Below are 23,554 nucleotides of genomic sequence, written 5' to 3'. Positions count from 1 at the left end.
CCTGTATGTAAGAACAAATAGGTCAGATGCTAGTAATTGGTTGAAACATTCTAAATTGCTGATTGGAACTTTTTGCTGATATATTTCAAACATCTAACATTCTTTTTGTTCTGTTGAGGCTGATTTCAAACTGGGCAAGAGGTCTTGCACAATCATGTGTGATGTTAAAGATACAGCTATCTTTTATATTAAAAGGTAACAGACCATTTTGCGATTTAGGCATTTTGCAGTGGTTTATGTTAAAGTAATCTCATTTCATCATGTTTCACTTTTATAAGGTATTTATTTAAGTGTTGTTTTTTTTTCCTTTTAAGCTAACATTGTGTCTATGGTAGTTAAAAATGTGTAGTGTTCCATAGGTCTGTAAACAGCCAGCCTTGCACAGTTAACTTGTAAAGGTTAACTTCCAACTAAAAATAACTTTGTTTGTAAGATGTAGTTATAACTAAGTGTCCTTTTGAGCTAACGTTCTAGTTACATAGGCTACCTGTCATATCTTAGTTGACCCCAATATTGATGCAGTAGTCCCCAAGTCACAGCAATCTAGCACTTGTATCATCTAATGTTTTGCATCCATGGATTAAGCTTGCAATGGAACAAACATTGGTTGTTGTTTTTTGGGTTGTTTTCATTTATTTCTTTTATTTTTTTTGCATGTCCAAGAAGGTGGCACTTGTCTTTCATAAACAGAATATCTGCAGTGTTTGAGGGTTACTTTGACTAGGAACACTACGTATTTAACACTGTAGGAAGTCTCTCATGACTGGCCAATTACTTAGGTTTAATTTATACTTTTCCTGATGTCTGTCACTCTATGAAACAGATTTTAAACTAAAAGTCTGTTTTGTCTAGCAACATCAGTCAGAGGAAAAAGTTGCCCTTGCGGTATTGTAGGTTTGTGGTTTTATTAGGAAGTGTGTGTGCACCATGCAACATCTGACACTTATGATGCATGTTTTTGAAATTATGTAGTTGATGTGGAACTGGAAGACAATTGGATTGTTGATAATCAAAACACAAAATGATTTATTCTGCCCAAGAATAGTATATCTTAAAGTATCTCTAACCCTTTGTCTATTGGTTTGAGGAAAGTTTGGCATATAATATATATATACACAGTGTATTTGTTAGAATAGAGTGTGCACAATCTACCAATTTGAGATTGACATTAGACTGTTATGGATTTCAGTCCCCCAACCCCAGCGCAGATCAACATTTTTCATTCATGTTTGTTGCATTTACAGAAATACAGTCTTGCTTGATTCAGTAGAATTGTTACTACAGATTGTCAAATTACTCTGACAGGGCTCCACACTGTTTTATACTGGTTTTCAATAAACATTGTTCATTGATCATGACCCTGGACAAACATGCATTTCTTTCCATATATATTGCAATTATACAATTGGCAGTACAACATAATATTTGGTATACAATCAAGCATGACAGGAAATCAGTTAACATGTTTAAATAAATATAAGAGTGACTATAAATCACTTGCTCCAATGTGGAGCAAAACAGCACCATAAACCGGTACGGTTAAATTAGGTCCATTTAGTTAATAGAACGCTTTTCTATAGAGTCCTCATCAATGAGGATCTTCAGTTGTCCCGGAATTCTGTTTCCATGACTTTCCGATGGTCCTTTGTTTGTAAAGGTCAGGTATGAGTACGCCAGTCCACCTGACATACTGCAGACCAAGGGAGAATAGACATAATTACTGAAAAGAATAGAATGACTTAAATGACTGAGGGGGCAATTAAATGAACCCAAGACATGCCTGGCAGTGATTATATGTTTATAGTAGAACATGGTTATACAAGCCTAGCTGGAATGGACACGTTTAAAGATTGATATGTACTGAATAGAGGGTATAAGTTATGTGGGAACGCCGAGTGGCAAAAACGACTTTCTGGCCTTGACAGGCTAGCCCACACATCCAAACAGAAAAGTCTGTTAAACAACGTTAAACTCACTTTGCCACTCGATTTGCCACACACTATGCATGCGCAATTTGGCATACCCTCTATATCAGGGGTAACCAACCAGGGGTTCGCGAGCTACCAGTAGCTCGCACGAGCCATTCAAGTAGATCCCGGAGTGAGCGGGTGTCAGACTGACAGGCAGCCATCACTACCATTACACAGAACGTGGATTTAGAATAGCTCGCAGTGATGGTCCCAGATGTGTGTATTGGGCCATCAATTGCGGAGTTTGTTTGTTCTATTGTTTGACCGCTATCTCCGGTAACCCCCGTGTTGTGATGCACAACATTGTGCATAATAGTCATGCATATCAGAACAGAACAGACTTGTGAATACTTTTCACTTCAGTTTGACGAGTCCACTGATGTCACGGACACTGCCCAGCTAATTGTGTTTGTCCGAATGTTTTTTTCCTGATTTTACCACCAAAGAGGACTTTCTTGCCCTTATTCCATTGAAAAAAAAGGACCCAGGGTGAGAATGTGTACAATGCATTCAAGGGTTACGTGCATGAGTACAAGCTTCCTCTTCATAAAATCCTATCAATGACAACAGACGGTGTCTGACGGTGCCCTGAATGAACTCCCCGGCGATGCTAGGAGTTCATTCAGGATTTGTGTTTGCATTAACTTCGGATGAAATGGAGATTTCTGAACTAGTAAATGACTGTCAACTGCAGGGCAGAGCTAGACCAAGACTTTTGGTCGCTTGTGAGCAGAGACAAGTAGGCCCTATCAACTGATTGTGTCGTGTGCACTCAAGCTGCATGCCTACTTTGGCTCCACTTACTTATGTGAAATGGCCTTTTCACAAATTAAAATAATAAAATCCAAGTTTAGAACTCGTATGAATGACTCACATCTTAATGACACCCTCAGACTGGCAATCACTAACTATGAACCAGATTTCAAAACGCTTGCAGATAATGTGCAGTCAGTCACAGCAGTCTCATTAAGGTGTGCTGACCCTGAGAGTATTGTATCTGTCACGGTCACCATATCTGTTCAAATATATGGTCATGTATGCATTTGTCATTTGGACATCTGTAAATGTGAATAGCAATTAATTTCATGTCCTTTGCGTTTTCTTTTATTTGTATTTTTGTCCTAATATGTATATTTCTAATACATTTGTCTTAATATTTAGGCATTAATTATATATCAGAATTTATTCTTAAACTATAGTCTTTGTCTGGATGTGTGCGCATGCATTGAGCCTGTCAGAAATCGCAAAAAACAAGTGGTTTTTTAAAACATATTTTAGTGGTAGATCATGGCTTACAATTGGGAATAAAATGGGCTCTTGGGCTTGAAAAGGTTGGTTACCACTGCTCTATATGTACATGCATTCCTCTGTAGCACCATATTTGTGACTGAGTAATGGCAGTTATTTATACAATTTCTCAATATGTTAATTATGTCTGTTAAGATAACTGGTTTATGGTCTTCAGTAGTAGTAATAAACTAGGTTCTACTCCTCTGTAAGCAATAACCATGCTAGCTTACGGTAGTAACTTACCCAGGCCTGGCGTCACTCTGAAGTAAATGTACACAAACAAGAGACTAGAGAAGAGAGAACTAAAAGTCTACAACTAGAGTTATAGCTACTACTGAAAGTAGCTGAAAGATATATGCTGTAGAAACGTTTATTCTTACCAAATGGTAAGCCCCAAGAAGTTTGTCCAGGAAAACAAGTAGTCTCCACCAATGAAGATGCCCATGTAGGCTACAGCAACATTCTGAAAAGAAACACAACAGAACGTAACTAGAAAAAGTGCCCTTCTGGGCACAGGTCTCCACCGGGAGGATAGGAGTGTGTGTGATGTTTGGCAAAATGTTTAGGAGTGATATAAACATGTTTGTTTGTTTTTTGCAACAATTTTCTTCATTTTGTTGAGGAAATGCAGAGCCAGATCACTCATAGCATCTCTGAGGATAGAATTCTGGATGAGCAGGACATGTGCAGCATTTTGTACAAAACGGGCCACTCCTGAAGACTTTGGAAGGCAATCTTACCCAATCAGTGTAGAATCTGAGAAATCCAACAGGCTCGTCTTGATCACATGATTACAGAGATCATGTATACCGATTTGCATGAGATTTGGATGAAATCTGTGCGACTAACATAAGCAATGTGTTTTGCAGAAATCGGCCTCATGGTGGCGCTATAACCGGCAGATGTGGAGGGATGCAGGGAAAATGTTTTTCCATGGCCTCTAGGGAGTGCGCATACAAAGTTGTACACAGATCGATGCAGTTATAGATAAAAACAGGAATTGCCCTGTTATAGCGCCACCATGAGGCTGTTTGGAAAATAAATTGTGTCATGTCGTCCTCAGCCTAGTGGAAATGTGCGTGTATAATTTCACGGAAATTGCACACTGTGTTTGTGATTTGTGGCATTTTGTTCGAAACGGACCAATCATGTGAGCTTTGGAAGCGAATCTTAGCCAATCAGGAAGGAAGATGGGAAATGGTGCAGATCCGTGTTGATCACATGACTATGGAGATAGTGTATACCGAATTGTGTGATGTATGGATAAAATGTGTACGAGTAATCTACAGAAATGTGTTTTGCCTAAATCGGCCTCATGGTGGCGCTATAACAGGCCGTTGAGGAATATTTGGGGCAGAGGTTCGTTGTTGGCATCCAGAGAGTGTGTGCGCAAAGTTTGGCATGGATCGGGCCAACGGTGCCGGAGATTAGCTGGTAACAGACGGACGGAAGGAAGGAAGGACGGACGGACGCACACACACACACACACACACACACACACACACACACACGGACGGAGTGCAAAACATACTCTCTCCCCATGCCTTCGGCCTGGTGGAGACAATTAGGTTGGTTACATTTGTAAAAATGTGTAATCACTGGGTTCTTGCTTTATCAGAAAGGGCAATTCATATAAGTTAAAGGTATAAATAAAGGTTCTTACCTTTATTGCACCTACCACTGTGGTGGTAAGGGCCGAGTTATAATGGCTGCAGAGAACTATGGAGTACATCAGCACAAACCTGAAATGGTATAGTTCTGGCACATTAGCACATTGTTTGTGCATGAGGGGGTATTAACCACTTAAGCCCTATAAACGGTATACTTTTGTTTCAATATTTGCACTGCCATTTGTGTGTATGAGGGGGGGGGGGGGGTATATGTGAATAATTGTTGTGAAAATACTTTTGTCAAATAAGAAAATTAATAAACATATGTTTAAAAAAAGCTAACGATGCAACAAGCTTGTAGATCTGTTATCATGGAAAACTTTAATAGAAATGTAAACATTGCAAAGATTTCTGAAACTTTGCGCAAAATAGGGACACCAGGTTTAATGTGGTTAATGTAAAAGCAAACAGGTTAGGATTAGGAACAATGGTTTAGTGCTAGGATAGCTGTGAAATGACTGATACATTAACCAGTCTGCATGATTATCTCACCCCATAATGCATGACATAAGGAAGCAAAGAATGAAAGTGGCCTCCGCCCAGTGTTGAAATGTGATTGCCTGAGAACACAAACAGAAAAGGCAGAAAGTTAATCTGGATAACATTTGATCACTATCACAGTAACGCGCAGGCGCGCGCACACACACACACACACACACACACACACACACACACACACACACACACACACACACACACACACACACACACACACACACACACACACACACACACACACACACACACACACACACACACACACACACACACACACACACACACACACACACACACACACACACACACACGTTCTGTACCTGGTGCAGGTCTCCTGTGAATGCACTTGCCAACAGAGTGGGGATGACAATAAGTAACGCGTTGTAAAATAAGACTCCATATTTTCCAAGACCCTCCAAGAAGAAAACAAAGCAGACAAAAATATATGATGAGACATAAATTTACAGTAATGCTGCAAAGAGCCTGCTTTGTAAGGCTGATTGAGTCAGACACAGGGAATTGCACATGTTAGAAATGCTGCAAATCTCCTCGCACAATGTACAAGAGATTGATTCTAATACATTTACTGTCTGTCAGTCCAACTGCCAGGATGGTCGGACAGATAAAATGGGTAAAACCGACAGATAAGACGGGTTATCAGCATTCTAAATGTGTGTTTTAGGTGGGCATTTCTTTCTATACTTATGTACCATTTCATGCTCCCTCGCCCCCTTTCACTTCTGTGTATCTAGAATAGTGTTTATGTATGCTTCTGCAGGGATCTATCATGGTATGCTCCTGTTGGGGAAACCATTTTTTTAACTTAAAAGTAGGGCAACAACAGATAAGGAACAACTTTAGATATTTACAAAGGCTACTAGTTTACATTTAGACTACAATGTTGGTTTCTTTTTGCTCTAATAACAATTATATAGGAATTACTTAAAGGGGCATTCCACTCATTTTCAACATTTTACTATGTCATTAATATACCTTAGAGCTGTTGTGTGGAAATAATAAAAAAGTCCCCCCATTCTGTGTTTCCTAGAACTAGAGGTCTGAAAAAAATCATTAACATGGTGAAACACATCTTGATGATGTCATCAAGATGTGTTTCACCATGTTAATGATTTTTTTCATCATTACAGTTCTAGGAAACACAGAATGGGGGACTTTTTTATTATTTCCACACAACAGCTCTAAGGTATATTAATGACATAGTAAAATGTTGAAAATGGGTGGTTTTCCCCTTTAAAAGGGAGAAAAACTGCTGAAAAAGCATCTGTCTGGGTATGAAGAATCACGAATAGAGGAAGTAGCTAGTTATTCATTACGTACTGGCTGTACTTGGTATAATGTTGGTCTATTAAATGTAAATTGTAAATGTCTTGCATTCAAAACCGGCTATGGTACGCTTGCAATGCTCAAGCCTCTACTTTTAACTGGGAAATTACATTATATTGATGATATTGATAAAGTATCCTTAACATTGTTTAGGCGGCTCTTGGGTGAGCATTCCAGTGTGGGCTTATTCCCCTACTCTCATAAAATGTTATTTACTGGATGATTTCTGAATGCCGGAAGACCGTTCTTCCATCATATGACATACACTGTTAGCCTCTGTTCTGAACATGCAGGGAAACTTACATCGGTCCCTAGCTTTTGCTTGGTGTACACACCGTTGGCAGCAGTGAAGACATCGTTGAGCAGGATGAAAGTATAAGCCCCAACATCGAAGGCCAGGTCAGAACTATATGACAGATAGAGAAGTGAAAGGTAAAGCACAGCCATCACCTTTTGTTCCAATATGTATGGTATTGGAAAAGCTCTCATTTCCTAAAAAAAATAAAAAAATAAACTATTCTTGGATGACCGAGTCTGGTTGAGAAAAAAACAACAGTACCTTGCAGCAACCAATGCCCCAAAGACTATGGTCAAAACAGAGTAGACAAGAGGCCTGGGAAATGTTTTCCTGAAAAAAAGCATACAATTCAAAAGCAGAAGTGAGTGGAAAAAAACTCAAATCAACTCTCACATATTTCTTGTACACTTGTAGTTGAACAGGTTTATGTATTTTAAAAGGGTTTCTCACTCTTCTCCTTAGCTCTTTTTAACTTCTCTTTCTCCAAGTTCCTTCCTATACTATTCTGTATTTGACCTGCAGCATTTCTTACTTTTGACTGTTTGCAAGAATAAGCTTGTCCTAATGTACTCTAATGTACTCTTGAGTGTGTGTGTGTGTGTGTGTGTGTGTGTGTGTGTGTGTGTGTGTGTGTGTGTGTGTGTGTGTGTGTGTGTGTGTGTGTGTGTGTGTGTGGTTAAAAACTTAAACAGATTATAAAGATCATAGATATGACAAACCTTAATATCAAAGCTTCCATGATCATTGTCATCAATATGGTGAATTTCCTTAACACCGTGAACATGGGTAAGCTGTAAACAATGGACAAATTAACAACAGCAATCCAAAAATTTACTAAAATCATCAGTTTTGTTGAAAGTTGGGGAAAAAAAGATTTGGTCAGACCTTAGCTTTTTGGTGCTTGCGAGGCCTGTTATATGGTTCCCAAGATATAGTAAGGGGAGAGGGAAAATCTGTCAAGAATGGGTGTCAAGAAAGATAAGCATTTGAAGTACATATAGTTTCATTATACATTACATCTTTGGTTTAAATTAATGTGTCATGGAGTTGTTTTAACTTTCATTATCCCTGAATTTTACACAATTTTACATCTAATCACTTGGTTACCTACTCTCCATAAACAACTACACTTTAGAAACAAGCTCAAATAAACTATACTTTATTTTTGTCATGCATTTTTATTAAGAGGTTATAAATGATTATAAAATTGGTACAGTATACTTTTACAATTTATCCAGGGAGCTGTTTACAATTGTCTTCTAAGAACACATTACAAATAACACAAGTGCTTACTGTAGTTAATTAAACAGAGAGGACTGGAGTCAATTGGGTTATATTATTTTTAACACTAATTTGAAGCTGTCAAAATCTGACAGACTTCTGGCGGTCATGGCCACGCCCACCTTTTGGTAACGCCCACTTTTGGCCACGCCCACAAAAAGGACCCCCCCCCCCCCCCCCCCCCCCCCCCCCCCATGTCATTTTACAGGCAGGCTCCACTGACTCAACACACACCAATGACTGAAATGTGAGGTTACATATGAAATGAAAATGCTTACTTTAAAGACAACGCTTCTGTCAAAATCTTGAAACTGAACCGTTTGGTTCATTTTGGCAGCATAAAGGACTACAATGGTGGTGATCATCTGAAAATCATAAGAATCACTTCACTGGCAGACATACACAGTAATATGAATGAGAGAGAGAGAGAGAGAGAGAGAGAGAGAGAACTAACTCACCTGTCCAATCCCTAGGCACATGTATGAAGGAAATCTATGGCGTAAAAAAATAAATAATAATAATTAGTCCACACAGTATGCAACAGCCAACATCAACATGGGTACGTAACGTTAGTGCTATGCACCGACTGACAGATTATTCATCCGGGTTGTGCAAATTCTGTAGTATCCGTGACATCATCATGATAAACATACCTGAAGTTGGTCAGGACAGTTTTGTTTACTATAGTTATGAGAAACGAACTAAAGGCGTAAAATACCGCAGATGATATTTTGAGTAATCCGGAGTGTTCATTTTCTGGAGAATGTGTGACAGACATGATTGTTGTCTTGTATCAGCTACCGAGTTTTGAAAGTATAATTCCTGTTCCTTGTTCTCTGAGTCTGACTGGTCTGTTTGCTGACGGAAAGGGGGCGGACCTCAAATTTATTACATAATTCAGAAGTGTCCTAAGTAACCGGACCTTTGATTACACATAGATAATATGTTTGATGTATGTAGCACGTAATATAATAGGCTACATCAAGCCTTTGACATACTGACATGACACAGTAGGCGGCTACGGAGCTACGCCTATACAGTTAACAGGTAGAGGGAGAGGTTATAGAGTTTGTGTGATCTCTGTGTTCCAACCATGGTTCCAACGTCCACTAGAGGATGCTATTGCATAACATCTGATAAGTATGTTCTGAAAGTGTCGAACTGATTAAACAGGCTGTTTAAAACAGGTGAACACTACTGTAACCTATCAACAGTTTCTCTCTGTGCCTTCTCTTCCTCAGGTTTAACGAAGTGGAAGTCTAACCCCTTCAGATTTAATAGGCTATGATTGGTAGGTACTAGGTGGTAGGTTATGTAGGTAGGTGTAGGTAGGTAGGTAGGTAGGTAGGTAGGTAGGCCTATGTATGTAGGTAGGCTAATGTACAGTATGTAGGTAGGTACTGCTCTGGGTAGGTGGATGGATGGATGGATGGATTGGATAGGACTGCCCAACTGCACCCCCTTTAATTTTGTTCTTAAACTGTGAAAGAAATTGCCATACTACATCACACAATTGTAAACCTTTCAATTAAAATTTCATTTAAAAAATAAGTGAGGGGCGCTCTTGAGATGATGTATGATGATCATACATCATCTCATTCCGGCCAATCACAATTTGCGTCCTCACCTTCGTCTTCAATGTTTGTGTTTACACAAACACTCAAAGCTGGCCATTCATTGTCAATGGCATTCAATGTTTGTGTTAACACAATGTTTGTGTTTGCACAAACCCTCAAAGCTGGACATAGAGGCCCTCAAAAAACACACACAAAAATAATTAGGCCTATTTTATCTTTAGATTCAGCTATTAGACAGTGTAGATTTTCTATAGCAAATCGGCTATTTTCGTCCCACACAAACATTAAATTCCCATTGACAATGAATGGAGAATGTTACGTCATAGTGTCTGAGCAAATAGGCATAGTGTCTATTTTACGTCATGATGATGTTTCAAGATTCAAGATTTCAAGATGTTTATTGTCACACAGATGTACAAGTACATGCATTGTGAAAAATGTAGGTTGGGTGATGCTCCACAATACACATACAATAAAAACAGTAAATAAATAAAGTTTACAAAAGTTTAAAAGAACTCAGATCAGCATACAAGGCCGTAAAACCGTTCATTGTTCATTTAGGCTTGTTAAGGAGTCTTACAGCCTGGGGGAGAAAACTGTTCTTCAGTATGCTTGTGTTGGCTTTGATACTCTGGTTACCTCTTCCCTGAGGGCAGCAGCGTGAAAAAAACTGCAGGTTCAGGAAGCAGGATGGGGCATAGCCTTCAACTTTCAATTTTACTGTATTGAATGAGTAATTGCTTGGAAACATTACAAATACTACAAATTAACACTGAAATTACCTACCTAGGTTCCATCCTGGAGGCTAATCTTTCCGGTGATAAAATGGCCACCAACGTAATCAAAAAAGTCAACCAAAGAACAAGATTCCTTTAAACACCTTGAACAAAAACACCTCGAAGACCATAACAGGAGCCCTCGTACAAGGTTTCTTTGACTATGCATGCACCTCCTGGTACCACAGCGCCTCAAAGGCCCTTAAAACTAGGCTCCAGACTTCCCAAAACAAACTGGTCAGGCTCCTACTTGGCCTCACCCCCCGAACCCACCTCACCCCTGCCCACTTTGACAGGCTGGAATGGCTTAGGGTCGACGACAGAGTGCAATGGGTCTGGTCCACAAGATTCGATACACAAAAATACCCATGTACCTGTCTAGATACTTCCTTAATGTTAACGAAGTCCACACCCACAACACCAGAGGGAGTGCAACGAACCATGTACAACCCAGATTCGGCACAAACAAGCCTGTGATGTAAATAGGTTTTCAATGTAATGAGTCCCGGGATGCAGGGGTGGTCTTTTAGATGAGTCCCAGGGACATTTGATGAGTCCCACTTCAGCGACGTTTAAGAGTCATATTTTGCCATTTTTACAAATTGCAGCATTTAACTCCCATTTCATCTTATATGGTTATAATGTGGTTATATTCATGTAGAAAAATAACTAAAGCTAGCAAAATAAATTAGAATAAAAAAAGATGCTCTACATTCATACTACATACATATTTCATTTGATTTTGGCTATATGAAATCTATAATAATTCTGCCAGTTTTAACTGTTAATAATGTTTTTATGACACATTACACAATACATACAAAATCAAAATGAATGCTACAAAACTAACCTGGAGATTAAGTAGAAGCAGTCATGGAGGAGGTAGGCTGTGCACAGCAGAAGCGGTGGCAGCAGCGGTGGCCGAACGGATAGCGGCGCGGTCTAGATACCGGAAGGTTCCCAGTTCGAATCAGCCGTCCGACACGTTAAAATTACCACCGCTGAAATGCCCTTGAACAAGGCATCAACCACTACGATGAAATGTGTTCTATGAGCAGGGCCTGGCTGGAAACAAGTTCTTGAGCTTAGCCCAGATACCCTGGGTAAATATAGATTTCATTTCATTTCATTTCATTACACATCATCATTAGCAGATGATGATGTTAGATTTAGAAAATAGGGTTGCAAATATGTTTTGTTGCCCTGCAGTTGGCTTTGGCACTTCTTTTTTTTTTGGGGGGGGGGCATGTTAATGTGTGGTGGCACCGGACCACAACGCACAACATACAACAGTGTCGGCATTTGTTACAGTACACAATGTGTGTTTCCCATTCAATCGGGTCTACTCTGTTTGTCATGCTCAAAAATGTTCGCCTGTCTTTCTGTCGGAGGCAGCGCCGTGTAGATGAGAGAGTTGCGACAACCCCGTTCACTGTTTATTCACGGAGCTTCATGAGTCACTGAACGGTATGTTGTCGTCACTCTCTCTCTCTAAACGGCTCTGGTCTCCAGGCTGCGCTCCGCTCAGCGCTCGTCTCTGAGCAAGATGGCGGCGCCCGTCAGACTTTGTTGTTGTTAACTAGTGGTTCTACAACGAGTCCTACGTGGATTTTATTGTTTATAACGTAGGATGAGGTCGCATGCGGCCATGCAAAATGATCGTGTCCGTAGATTATTTGTTTTACCGCATTTTTTTCCCGCGATTTCTTTTCTCACGTGGATTATTATTACTGTACGCTGAGTTTGATTGATTGATTGATTGAAGAATTTATTAACAGTTTGCAGAATTACAGTACATTTCAAGCACAAACTCAATACAAAGGCTGTTAACTGTGAGTGGACGACCCAATTAAGCATTACACTTGTTTCCAACAGGGTCCACTATGTTCAAATCATCAAAACATTTAGAGACGTACAAATAGACACTTCTATAGACAGGACAGGAAATTCATCAAAAAGGAGGTAAAAAGGGAAAAGAAATATATACAGTGAGGGGAAAAAAAGGGGGGGGCGGGGGGGGGGATTCAGATTTTACGGGGGCCAGTTTCGAATTGCAGCCATCCGTAGGTGCCCTTTGAGAGCGGTTTTGAAGGAGTCAAGGGATTCGCATGTCTTAATGACAGTTGGTAGGGCGTTCCACATTTTGGTGGCATAGGAGCGAAAAGAATTTAGACCCTTGTTTGTGCCGAATCTGGGTTGTACATGGTTCGTTGCACTCCCTCTGGTGTTGTGGGTGTGGACTTCGTTAACATTAAGGAAGTATCTAGACAGGTACATGGGTATCTTGGTGGTGTATCGAATCTTGTGGACCAGACCCATTGCAAGTTGCTGTACTCTGTCGTCGACCCTAAGCCATTCCAGCCTGTCGAAGTGGGCAGGGGTGAGGTGGGTTCGGGGGGCTAGATCAAGTAGGAGCCTGACCAGTTTGTTTTGGGAAGTCTGGAGCCTGGTTTTAAGGGCCTTTGAGGTGCTGTGGTACCAGGAGGTGCATGCATAGTCAAAGAAACCCTGTACAAGGGCTCCTGTTAAGGTCTTCAAGGTGTTTTTGTTGACCAGTGAGGAGATCCTGTAGAGGAATCTTGTTCTATGGTTGACTTTTTTGATTACGTTGGTGGCCATTTTATCACCGGAAAGATTAGCCTCCAGGATGGAACCTAGGTAGGTAATTTCATCTTTACGTGTGATAACATTGTCACCCACTCTAACCAAGAAGCCATTTGCCTTGCTGAGATTACTAATAGAGCCAAAGAGAATGGATTCAGTTTTTCCCAGGTGTAAAGATAGTTTGTTATCAGCGAGCCAGGTGCAGATTCTACCGAGTTCAGAGCTGAGGGCATTTTCAACCTGCAGTTTGTCCCTGTCCGAGACCAGCAGTGCTGAGTCATCTGCGAACAGGAACAAGTTGCAGTCACAGGCTGAAGTCATGTCGTTTACATATATTAGGAACAGTAGAGGCCCTAGTATGCTTCCTTGTGGAACGCCACAGCTCACTGGGAGGGGGGGGGGACAGTGTTCCGTTCACTTCCACCATCTGTTCTCTCCCCTCCAGGTAGGATTGCATCCAGCTCACTGATGTGCTATCGAAACCAATTGCTTTTAGCTTGTTAACCAGTATGGAGTGGTTCACGGTGTCAAAAGCCTTTTGGAGGTCCAGCATGACCATGCCGCAGTATTTGCCAGCGTCCACCTCTTGTTTGATGTGGTCGCTCAAATAGAGAAGGCATGTGTCAGTGGAGTGGGATGTTCTGAAGCCAGATTGGAACTCGTACAATAATTTATTAGTGGCAAGATACTTTTCAACCTGTTCATAGACTATTTTTTCCATCACTTTCGAGATGGAACTAAGAATAGAAATAGGGCGGTAGTTGCCGGGGTCTAATTTACTCCCTTTCTTGTGCAAGGGGGTTACTTTGGCCAGTTTGAAATCTTGGGGGACCTGTCCCTGTTTGATGGAGAGGTTTACTATGTGGGTGATGATTGGAGCTATAGAGATGGCTGAGTCTCTGAGAAATTTGGAGGGAATGTTGTCATGGCCTGTGGCCTTGTGGGGTTGGAGGGCACTCAGTTTCTTAATTATCTCATCAGTTGTTACCATAACTAGTTTAAAATCGTCTTTACAAACACCTAGGTTTTTGTAGAAGGTTGTAATGTGCTCTACACCAAAGAGCCCAGAGTGGGAGGGCAGTTTGTTAACCAGAGTTGTTGCTATGTTTGTAAAGAAGATATTCAAGTAGTTGGCCACATCAAGGTTGTCAGTGATGAGAGTGTTGTCAGATTTGATGTTTATGTTCGAAAATCTGGTTTTAAGTTTCTGACCATAGCTTAGTTGATTGTTTAGTAGCTTCCAGAGCTCATGAGGATTGTTTTTGTTTTCCTGAGTACAGTAGTGCATCCCGTGGACGCAGAGGTTTTTTTTAAGTGCGGCCCAAAACTATAAAGTGCGTTTTGGGACGCAAAACGCACCCTATTTACATCACTTAAATTCTTTTCGCTCCTATGCCACCAAAATGTGGAACGCCCTACCAACAGTCATTAAGATATGCTAATCAAAAACCGCTCTCAAACGGCACCTACGGACGGCTGCAATTTGAAACTGGCCCCCATAAAATCTGAATCCCTGCCCCACTGCCCACCCCTTTTTCCCCTCACTGTATATGTTTCTTTTCCCTTTTTACCTCTTTTATGATGAATTCCTGTTCTGTTCTTTGACTATATAGAAGTGTCTATTTGTATGTCTCTAAATGTGTTGATGAATTGAACAAGTGTAATGCTTAATTGGGTCGTCCACTCACAGTTAAATCTTTGTATTGAGTTTGTGCTTGAAATGTACTGTAATTCTGCAAACTGTTAATAAATGTTTCAATCAATCAATCAATACAATAACTCCTTGGCAGGAAAATAAAAGTCAGCTGCTGGGACATGTTTTGTGCATAACAGTTTCTTTGGTAATGTCCCCATCATTTGTTTTCTTAATGTATTTTCGGTCCGTTTGCTTCAAGCATGCTAGATTGTCAGCACTCTATAAGTGATGAAACAATCTCGGCTAGAACCCAAGTTATTTGATCGCCAAAAGCAAAGTGAGAGGTACAATTGAGAGTGCTAAGACTTCAGGCAATGTTCTCTGATACACTGTTATGACCTGGCTCTTGGGCCATAACAAAGGAGGAAGACACACGGCTGTTTAAAAGTGCACAAACCAATCTTTATTTACAATATAAACAACTTAATATGCATCAAACAATACTAATGTACTAAGTGGGGTGTGTTAATCAGTAGATCAGTAATGTAAGTGAGTGGATGTGTGGTGAGTGTAGTGTGGGGTGTTGAATGGTGACAAACAAGTGCTGCTGCTCTCATGGAAGGAGAGAGAGACTGAGCGTGGCCAACGCCCAGCCATTTATAGTGCACCTTGGGAACACTGGCCAGGTGCTCCCAATGCACCTGATCGGCAACGCAGAACCTGTGGGAAGCCAAATGCATAGGTCTACTCTACAGGAATACACAGGCCCCAGTAGGCCAAACTACAGGGGGCTGTGACACCCTCCCCCTACAAAACGAGGACCCTTAAGGGACCGAGACACTATCAGCTAATAATTTAATGTACTAAATATTTGTGACCTTTAGCAATCAATAATAATTCAAGTCTGTTTGGCAGATGTTTTGTTTTTCCCACACCAAACCGAACCGTTTGCACAGACTTACCCACCCAATTTAGATGCAAACAGCAAACCAATACAAATACAAAATAGAGCACAACCTATATGCTTGCTGATGTTAAGAGTTTTAACCGTGGCAGTAACTGGCTGAGGGGCAGGTAACCCTGTCAGCTCTAGCCCTAATGCACAACAGCACCAGCTTGTTTGGAGCTCCAACTCTCAGAGGCGGAAGGCCAGCCGAGACCATCGTCCCCCCCAGCATATACAACTACCACACTGTGGCATGATGTTTCACCATCTAAAGCTGCCAGCAGCTTAGATACACCAGTGACCAGTCTACCACAAGGCAAACAGACATTACACATTTTAACAATCAGCAACACAAAAGTGCTATATAGTCAATTCATTCAATTATTTTTAAGGATGGGAATCTGCGCAAACCATACACCTGCCAAACCAACTTAGTCAAACCAATATAACCAACGTACCAGACAAAATTGACCTAAGATAACTATAAACCAACATTAAGACAAACTCCAAAATTAATTTCAGCTCAACCAATTCAATCTGCATCCAGCACACCAGGCCTTCTATCAGCAACTAAGATTACCGGTATTCTTGATGCATTTAAGAGTAGAGGAACAGGGACATAGGTAGATACGAGACAGAAACAGGCCAGACTTGAAAATGACAAAACACAGTTCACGTTGTCCAACATAAGACACTCCCCCACAACATTTTCTGATCCAATATACAAAATCCAGTCATTCAGTACCCTTTAATAAGGCCAACCTGAATAAAACAGAGGGTGGAGGCTCCTCCCAGTTCACCGGGAGTGTGCGCACAAAGCCCCACATCTATCCATCCAGCATTGCCCTTGACCAAACCCCCCTCCCCAACCGACCCATATGTCAGAAGGACAGGGGAAACGAACACTGCCTCCCAGCCATTCCGGCCTGACGAGACAAGTCGCAAACTTTACAGGATAAAACCAAAATCTACACCTCCCAACCATCTACAGCCTGACAGATACAACACTGTCTCCCAGCTGCACCAGCCTGGTGAAGACTACTCCTGCCATTACCAATTTCAAACAACAGCTCCCACATATGGAGCTCACAAGATATATACTGACAACAAAATGCTGGACCAACCAATTCAGACAGAAAACTATGAGGACCAAACTATGAGGACAAGTGAATTTACAATTCACAATTACAATTGACAATTAATTTACAATTAATCAACACACAAAAACTAACAAAAAAAATGCTCTCCAAACCTGCAAAGCCAGGACAGATATGACAGGCGTGCCTACAGGTGCGGTGATCCCCCTACCTCAGCTGCCTAACCAAAAACTAAACTGACTCACTTGCCCTGGTCTTCAGTAGCCCTCCTGAGTCCCCCATACCGACAAGGCATCCCAGTGGTACCACCCTGTCCCATCTTGTGTGGAACAGAATCTACAAAGACAAATCAACAAATTAGAAAAAATACAGCGAGTCCCACAGGGGGAAACACCATTAATCCTACACAGGGACCACCAAGCCTCAGACAAAACACACTTGTCACACCCATCCTAACTTCTAACACTATAGCAATACACATGAAATGACCAGCACAAAACCAAATATCTATAACCAAACTGGTTAACCAAATAAATACATCCAAAACACTTTAACTACCGTGCACCTCCTCCCAACACCAAATACCATGACTAATTTGTCAATCTACAAGTTCAAAACAGGAAGTTAGTTACTTTACCTGTTAACAAAGTCACGACCAATCCGAGTTCAAATCACGAGCCCCCATGTTATGACCTGGCTCTTGGGCCATAACAAAGGAGGAAGACACACGGCTGTTTAAAAGTGCACAAACCAATCTTTATTTACAATATAAACAACTTAATATGCATCAAACAATACTAATGTACTAAGTGGGGTGTGTTAATCAGTAGATCAGTAATGTAAGTGAGTGGATGTGTGGTGAGTGTGGTGTGGGGTGGGGTGGGGTGTTGAATGGTGACAAACAAGTGCTGCTGCTCTCATGTAAGGAGAGAGAGACTGAGCGTGGCCAACGCCCAGCCATTTATAGTGCACCTTGGGAACACTGGCCAGGTGCTCCCAATGCACCTGATCGGCAACGCAGAACCTGTGGGAAGCCAAATGCATAGGTCTACAGGAATACACAGGCCCCAGTAGGCCAAACTACAGGGGGCTGTGACAACACGAATGCATCCCCATGGAGAAACCTGTCTTGGCATGTGTCACTGCACAGAGAAGACTCAAGCCAGTCTTCAAGAGACCTAAAGCATATTCCTCTGGCCATGTTTTGGCAAAAGCTTTGGCAAAAGCGATTTGACCAAAGATGATTTTCTGCTTATATGTCAGATCGAAACAGCCATGCCAGCTAGGTGCCAAGACTCACTGTTGATGACATAATATGAACGAACAAAGATCTCACTCTGTATTGTCTTCATCGACACATTGCAGTTTTGGCACTATGGCTTTCACATTGTTCAACGTCATAAAAAACATATTTTTATGCAAGCATGAGGGTCCTGGCTACTTCCTCTTTTTTTTGTAAAGATATTTTTGGGGCGTTTTGCCTTTATTGATAGACACACAGTAGGTTGACAGTTAACGGGGAGAGAGATGGGGTGGAAGACACGCAGGAAAGGTCGTCGGGATCGGGACTCAAACCCCCGACACGCTGTCAGCCTAGGTGCCCGGACGGCCTTTCCTGATAAAACTTAAAGGACCACTTCACCACCTTTCAACCTATCTTAAAGATACCGTGATTTTTGTACTTTTTTCTGTTTTGCATGTGTTTATGTAGTTAACACTTTCTGTACACTTTTTAGAAATAAATCTTCCTCCTAGCATAATCATAGTACCTGATGATCATGTTTTAGGGGGGGGAAATCACAGCACTCCATCTTTAATATAATTGGTCCTCACTAATGTTCATGATAAAATACCACCTTTTTTCCTACAGTCTGTGTCTAGTAGGACTGGGCTGTGGGCAGTTCAGAAACCTGTCCACCAGTGTTCCCAGAGCAAGTGTAGACAAGATCAGTTTAGGTTCCATAATGATGATTAAAGCCTTTATTCTATCAAAAGCTTATGTTACTAAATAATACGGTAATACCCATCTTTAAAGGTTCTGGCATGGAATCAATCCAATTAGTCCTAATTAACTGATGTCATTACTCTTCATCCACTGATGAAAATCTTTCTTGATGATGCAGCTGTCTTTTGACAAGATGACAGTGATGTCAGTCATATGTACTGACAGAAGTAAAAAGATGGCTTTGAAATGTTAGCCAACAGAAACCCAAACTCAGTCAATTCACCTTAAAGTTCCCTTTAAAAACCTTTAACCAAAATGAAAATATTCAACCCTATGAAAAATAGAGGTTGAAAGAACCTGAAAGAATTGGACACGCTGACACCGAAAATGTAGATGTATATCACTCAAGTTGTCTCTTTAGTTCAGATTCAGAGAGCGTTACAGTTGCAGAGAGAAGTATAAACAAATGGTACAAGATGAATCACTGAATAATATAATATCAAGCATACCAAGCATTTTATACCAAGGAAATGTTCAATATGTCAGTCAGTTCACAGTTGTCAAATGTCCATAGGTTGAAACATCATAACATCGGTCTGAAGTTTGTTTTTGACTCCAGTCACTTTGAGTCCTTGAATGGCACACTCAACCCGGTTTGTCTCTTTATCATTGTGGACATAGTTTGTTCACTCATTGTTGTCCACATCTTAGGCCATTATTTCACTAACACATTACAGAAAACAGTGTACAGTACATAGAAAAACATCTACTGTTATTTTTCAACATTGGTTATAAGTTGTGATCATAAACATAAAATAATAAAACATATAAAAGAAAATATGTCTATCATGTTTTAGTAAAGTAAAAGTATCAATTCTGCAATGCTCTGTTACAAGTAGTCCTGTATTCAACATTTATTTGAGTAAAAATACAAAGGTATCTGCATCAAATTATACTTACAGTACCAAAAGTAGATTGTTCAATGTATAAAACATATTTTTAAAAGTTGCGGTGCGACGCATTGTGAGCTTTTAGATCTGCTATGTTCAAATTTGAGGGTCATTATTGATTCTGAATTGAATTTTAATTCACACATTAATCATGTCACCAAGATTGCCTTTTTTCACCTTAGAAATATTGCACGAATCAGAGCCTATTTGTCATTGGACGATGCAAAAACGCTGATCCATGCCTTTGTTTTTTCTCGGCTTGATTACTGCAATGCACTTTTTTTCTGGACTGCCAAAGAAAACAACTGACAGATTACAACTTATTATTATTAAATGGCCAAAATATAGGGCTGAAGTGGTTCATGTGTTTTGTATTGATCATTGATCAAAATCTACAAAGTTTTAAAATAATTGTAGTGGAGTACAAGTACAATATTTGCCTCTGAGATATACTGTAGTGGAGTAGAAGTAAAAGTACTGACAATTGGAAACACCCCAGTAAAGTAAAAGTACCTCCAAATTACTTAAAGTACAGTACTTGAGTAAATGTACTTAGTTAGTTTCCACCACTGCGTCTTCATAACCACATGGTGGGAAATGCTAGATGCAGACACATCCAACACAGGGTTTCCCCATATAAAAAATATCAAGGGTACAAATTATCACTCATAATTGTAAATTCCTATTTAATAAATCTTTCTGTTAGACCACAACCAGGCTTTATCGAGTTAAAATAAGTATAACTAATACTAGGCTATACTTTGTCTTACTGTGTATTAGATGTTATAGAATTTCCTATAAAATGGAGACATGTTCTTCAAACAGAGGCATTTGGAATATTCAGATTTAATACATTATTCTGATTACAAAGATATATCTTTATGGCATTGATTATACAAGTAAAGTAGTGAGCCACAGTTATAACACTATAGTATCACACGATTAATCACCAATAAAAAGGAAAACATGCCCAACAGCTTGTAAAATACAAAGTCTTATAAAAGGAAAGGAAACCACAAATTCCACTAAATCTTCTGTTTTGTGCCATTGAGAAGCTGTGCTTTCAGTAGCCTTGCGTGGAGTTTGGGATGGGCACACACAGGCTTATCCAAGTGCCTGTAATACAGTCTGTGAATCCAGATAAGACACAAGTTACAATGTAATCTTGCAATTGTGTTTATGTTTAGCAGAGCAATTTGTTCTTCGTCAGTGTGTTAGTATAAGAACAGTACAGAAGCAACTAAAGTGTGTGATATCGACATAAGCACTGTGACGATCTGACTTTGTGTTGTCTTTGCAACTTACACAAGTGCTTTGATGTCACAGGCGCCATTGCTTTGCTGCATATCCCATTTTGCAACCTTAGACAGCATTTGTGTAGAGAAACGTATTTTTGTGAGATCCGTACAGCACTTTGGGATACCTCCTACAATAGGGGTAAAAGAGATTAGAATCATCTGGAATAACTTTGGTGGTACAATGCAAGTGAAAACAATTACATGTTTAGGATAGGTCAAGCTTCAAGGATATTCCTGGGAGCTAGTTGAGGTTAAAGGGGTATCTGCTAGTGTGAAAGCTTTAAAGAGTAACACATGGTTTGGCACCTTGTGGCATCTGAGAGTACCTTTGGTGATAAAGGGCACAATAAAGGGCACAATAAAGGGCATTTAATGGGAGAAATCATGGGGGAAAACTATCAACCAGCAATCAATTGTTTATATTAATGGTGAACACAAGACTGACTTTAAACGGGCAGCTGAACAGACAGGTATGGTCACTTGATAGTCAATTGAATGTCAGCTTGTGAAAACAGGTTTAACATATGTATGGGCATCATATCAAAATTCACCTCCTCCTTGTACAACCCCTTCGTCAGCGCATACAGTTTACACATTTTAGAGCTAAACTAGCTCTGGTCCATAGCTCTAACGCATTAGAGCTATGGACCAGAGCTAGAGCTAAACATAATCTGAATTGTCTTTCACAAATGAAAACATGTTTCCACATTTTAAAATCCAGATTGATTGTAGGTGCTTACCTTCAGTGGAAGGGATGGCTATAGCACACAAGCACAGGAGCAGCACCACAGCTTTGGGATCCATGGCCACGCAGGGAGAATGAGGTGCGGAATGTTTCACCACTGCTTAAATACTGTCACACTTTGTCATTCAATAGAGCATGCACACAAACCCATGCACGTGCAAGTAACCCCCCCCCCACACACACACACACACACACACGCACGCACGCACGCACGCACGCACGCACGCACGCACGCACACACACACACACACACACACACACACACACACAGTTCAAATGTTCATGTTCATATGGGTGTGAGCCTGTGTACATAGCCATGTAGCCAACTACACACAAAAACAAATGCATTTATTCATGACAGTAACGTCATAACTTGTCAAAATGTCAATGTCTTTCTTTCTTTCTAATTTGTAATTAGATTTTGTGGTTGAGAGAGACATTCTGGTATACAAGCCCCAACAGGCTTTACTACCATAGTACCGTAGTTTCATTTGATTGATGTGCACTGGCCTGGCATGAGAGAAAGGTACAGTCTCACAACAGACAGGGATGCAGGACAGGTTTGCTACCGTGCAATAAGGTAGGTCAAACTTTAGAATATACCAAAGGGGAAAATAAGGGCATAAAATATCAAATTAAACACATAAGACGAGACAAAACCACACTACAAAAGACAAATATCAAAAACAATACAAGTTAAGACAAAATTGAAATATTAAAATAAAATGATATGGTGGCAGCGGGGGCAGGCAGTGTCTTGAGTGTACAGGGTTTGATGAGGTCAGATGAACATATGGAATGAATTCTGTATTTGGCCATATATGGAGTGTGTCACGAGACGTGATGGACGGACGGACTGTTTTGCAGGTTTTCATAGTAAACTGTGACCTATGGTCACAATAACAGGATTTAAAAAAAAGATAAGGCATGGGGCTCATTAAAACGGCCCTTGCCCCTTGGTGACCATGAAGTGATCTTATGACAATTTTACATACAGACAAAACACGGATTGTAGGTTCTCCAGCGAAAAGACAGTTGCAGAGCGCATAATCAAACTTCTGACCACCAGTCTTCTCCGTGTATGGCTTTCCAGGGTCTGATGAGGTCAGTGCCGAGATCTTCATATATGGATACGGCCATATATGGAGTGTGTCACGAGGTGTGACTGACTGACGGCCATATATGGTGGCGTGATGGATGGACTGACTGACAGGTTATTCAGATTTTCATAGTAATCTGCGGGCACACAGGCACATACACAGATCTCCATGTGGGACACCGGCTGACAGTTAAAACGGGTGATATGACAACGTATATCATTAGGTTCCCAAGTTGCATCGTTCCCAAGTAGGCCGATGGCCGACTGCGACGGGCACGTACAGGTCTAGTACTTTCAATTACAAGTCATGAGTGCTTCATGACTTGCATAAGATTCATGACTTGCTAGTTTCAGTTACGTTTTTATTTAATTGAAATGTTTTAGTTTTTGTTTCAGTATTCAGTATAGTTTTAGTTTGTTTTTATAATATAAGGAGTATTTTTCAGGGGCAAGATATAACAAGTTCAGAATAATAAGCATTAAAACACGTCTGTGAACGCAATTGGCTCACAGTCATGCAGACATCCCAG

The 23,554-nt window shown here is 40.5% G+C and overlaps 1 protein-coding gene and 1 long non-coding RNA gene across 2 annotated transcripts; both read right to left on the bottom strand.

Moving 5' to 3' along the window:
• Positions 1–1,554: 1,554 nt before the first annotated feature.
• On the bottom strand, positions 1,555–9,174 carry slc35d2 (solute carrier family 35 member D2; the record flags this gene model as incomplete). Its single annotated transcript, XM_079515526.1, has 12 exons — positions 9,005–9,174; positions 8,810–8,843; positions 8,630–8,716; positions 7,956–8,023; positions 7,790–7,861; positions 7,332–7,400; positions 7,076–7,178; positions 5,749–5,841; positions 5,423–5,490; positions 4,924–5,002; positions 3,641–3,723; positions 1,555–1,690 (listed from the first exon to the last, which is right to left on the bottom strand). The coding sequence occupies exons 1-12, from the start codon at positions 9,127–9,129 to the stop codon at positions 1,555–1,557; spliced, it is 1,017 nt and encodes a 338-aa protein (XP_079371652.1). The 5' UTR covers positions 9,130–9,174.
• Positions 9,175–20,710: 11,536 nt separating this feature from the next.
• On the bottom strand, positions 20,711–22,051 carry LOC306934489. The gene is made up of 3 exons (XR_013791310.1): positions 21,921–22,051; positions 21,188–21,308; positions 20,711–21,010 (listed from the first exon to the last, which is right to left on the bottom strand). It is a non-coding gene; the product is annotated as an uncharacterized lncRNA (long non-coding RNA).
• Between the last annotated feature and the right edge of the window lie 1,503 nt (positions 22,052–23,554).

The sequence above is a fragment of the Electrona antarctica genome (assembly GCF_951216825.1).
Source record: "Electrona antarctica genome assembly, chromosome: 12".
Taxonomy (NCBI): domain Eukaryota; kingdom Metazoa; phylum Chordata; class Actinopteri; order Myctophiformes; family Myctophidae; genus Electrona; species Electrona antarctica.
Note: the sequence above shows the minus strand (reverse complement) of the source record. Positions and strands in the feature narration are given on the sequence as shown.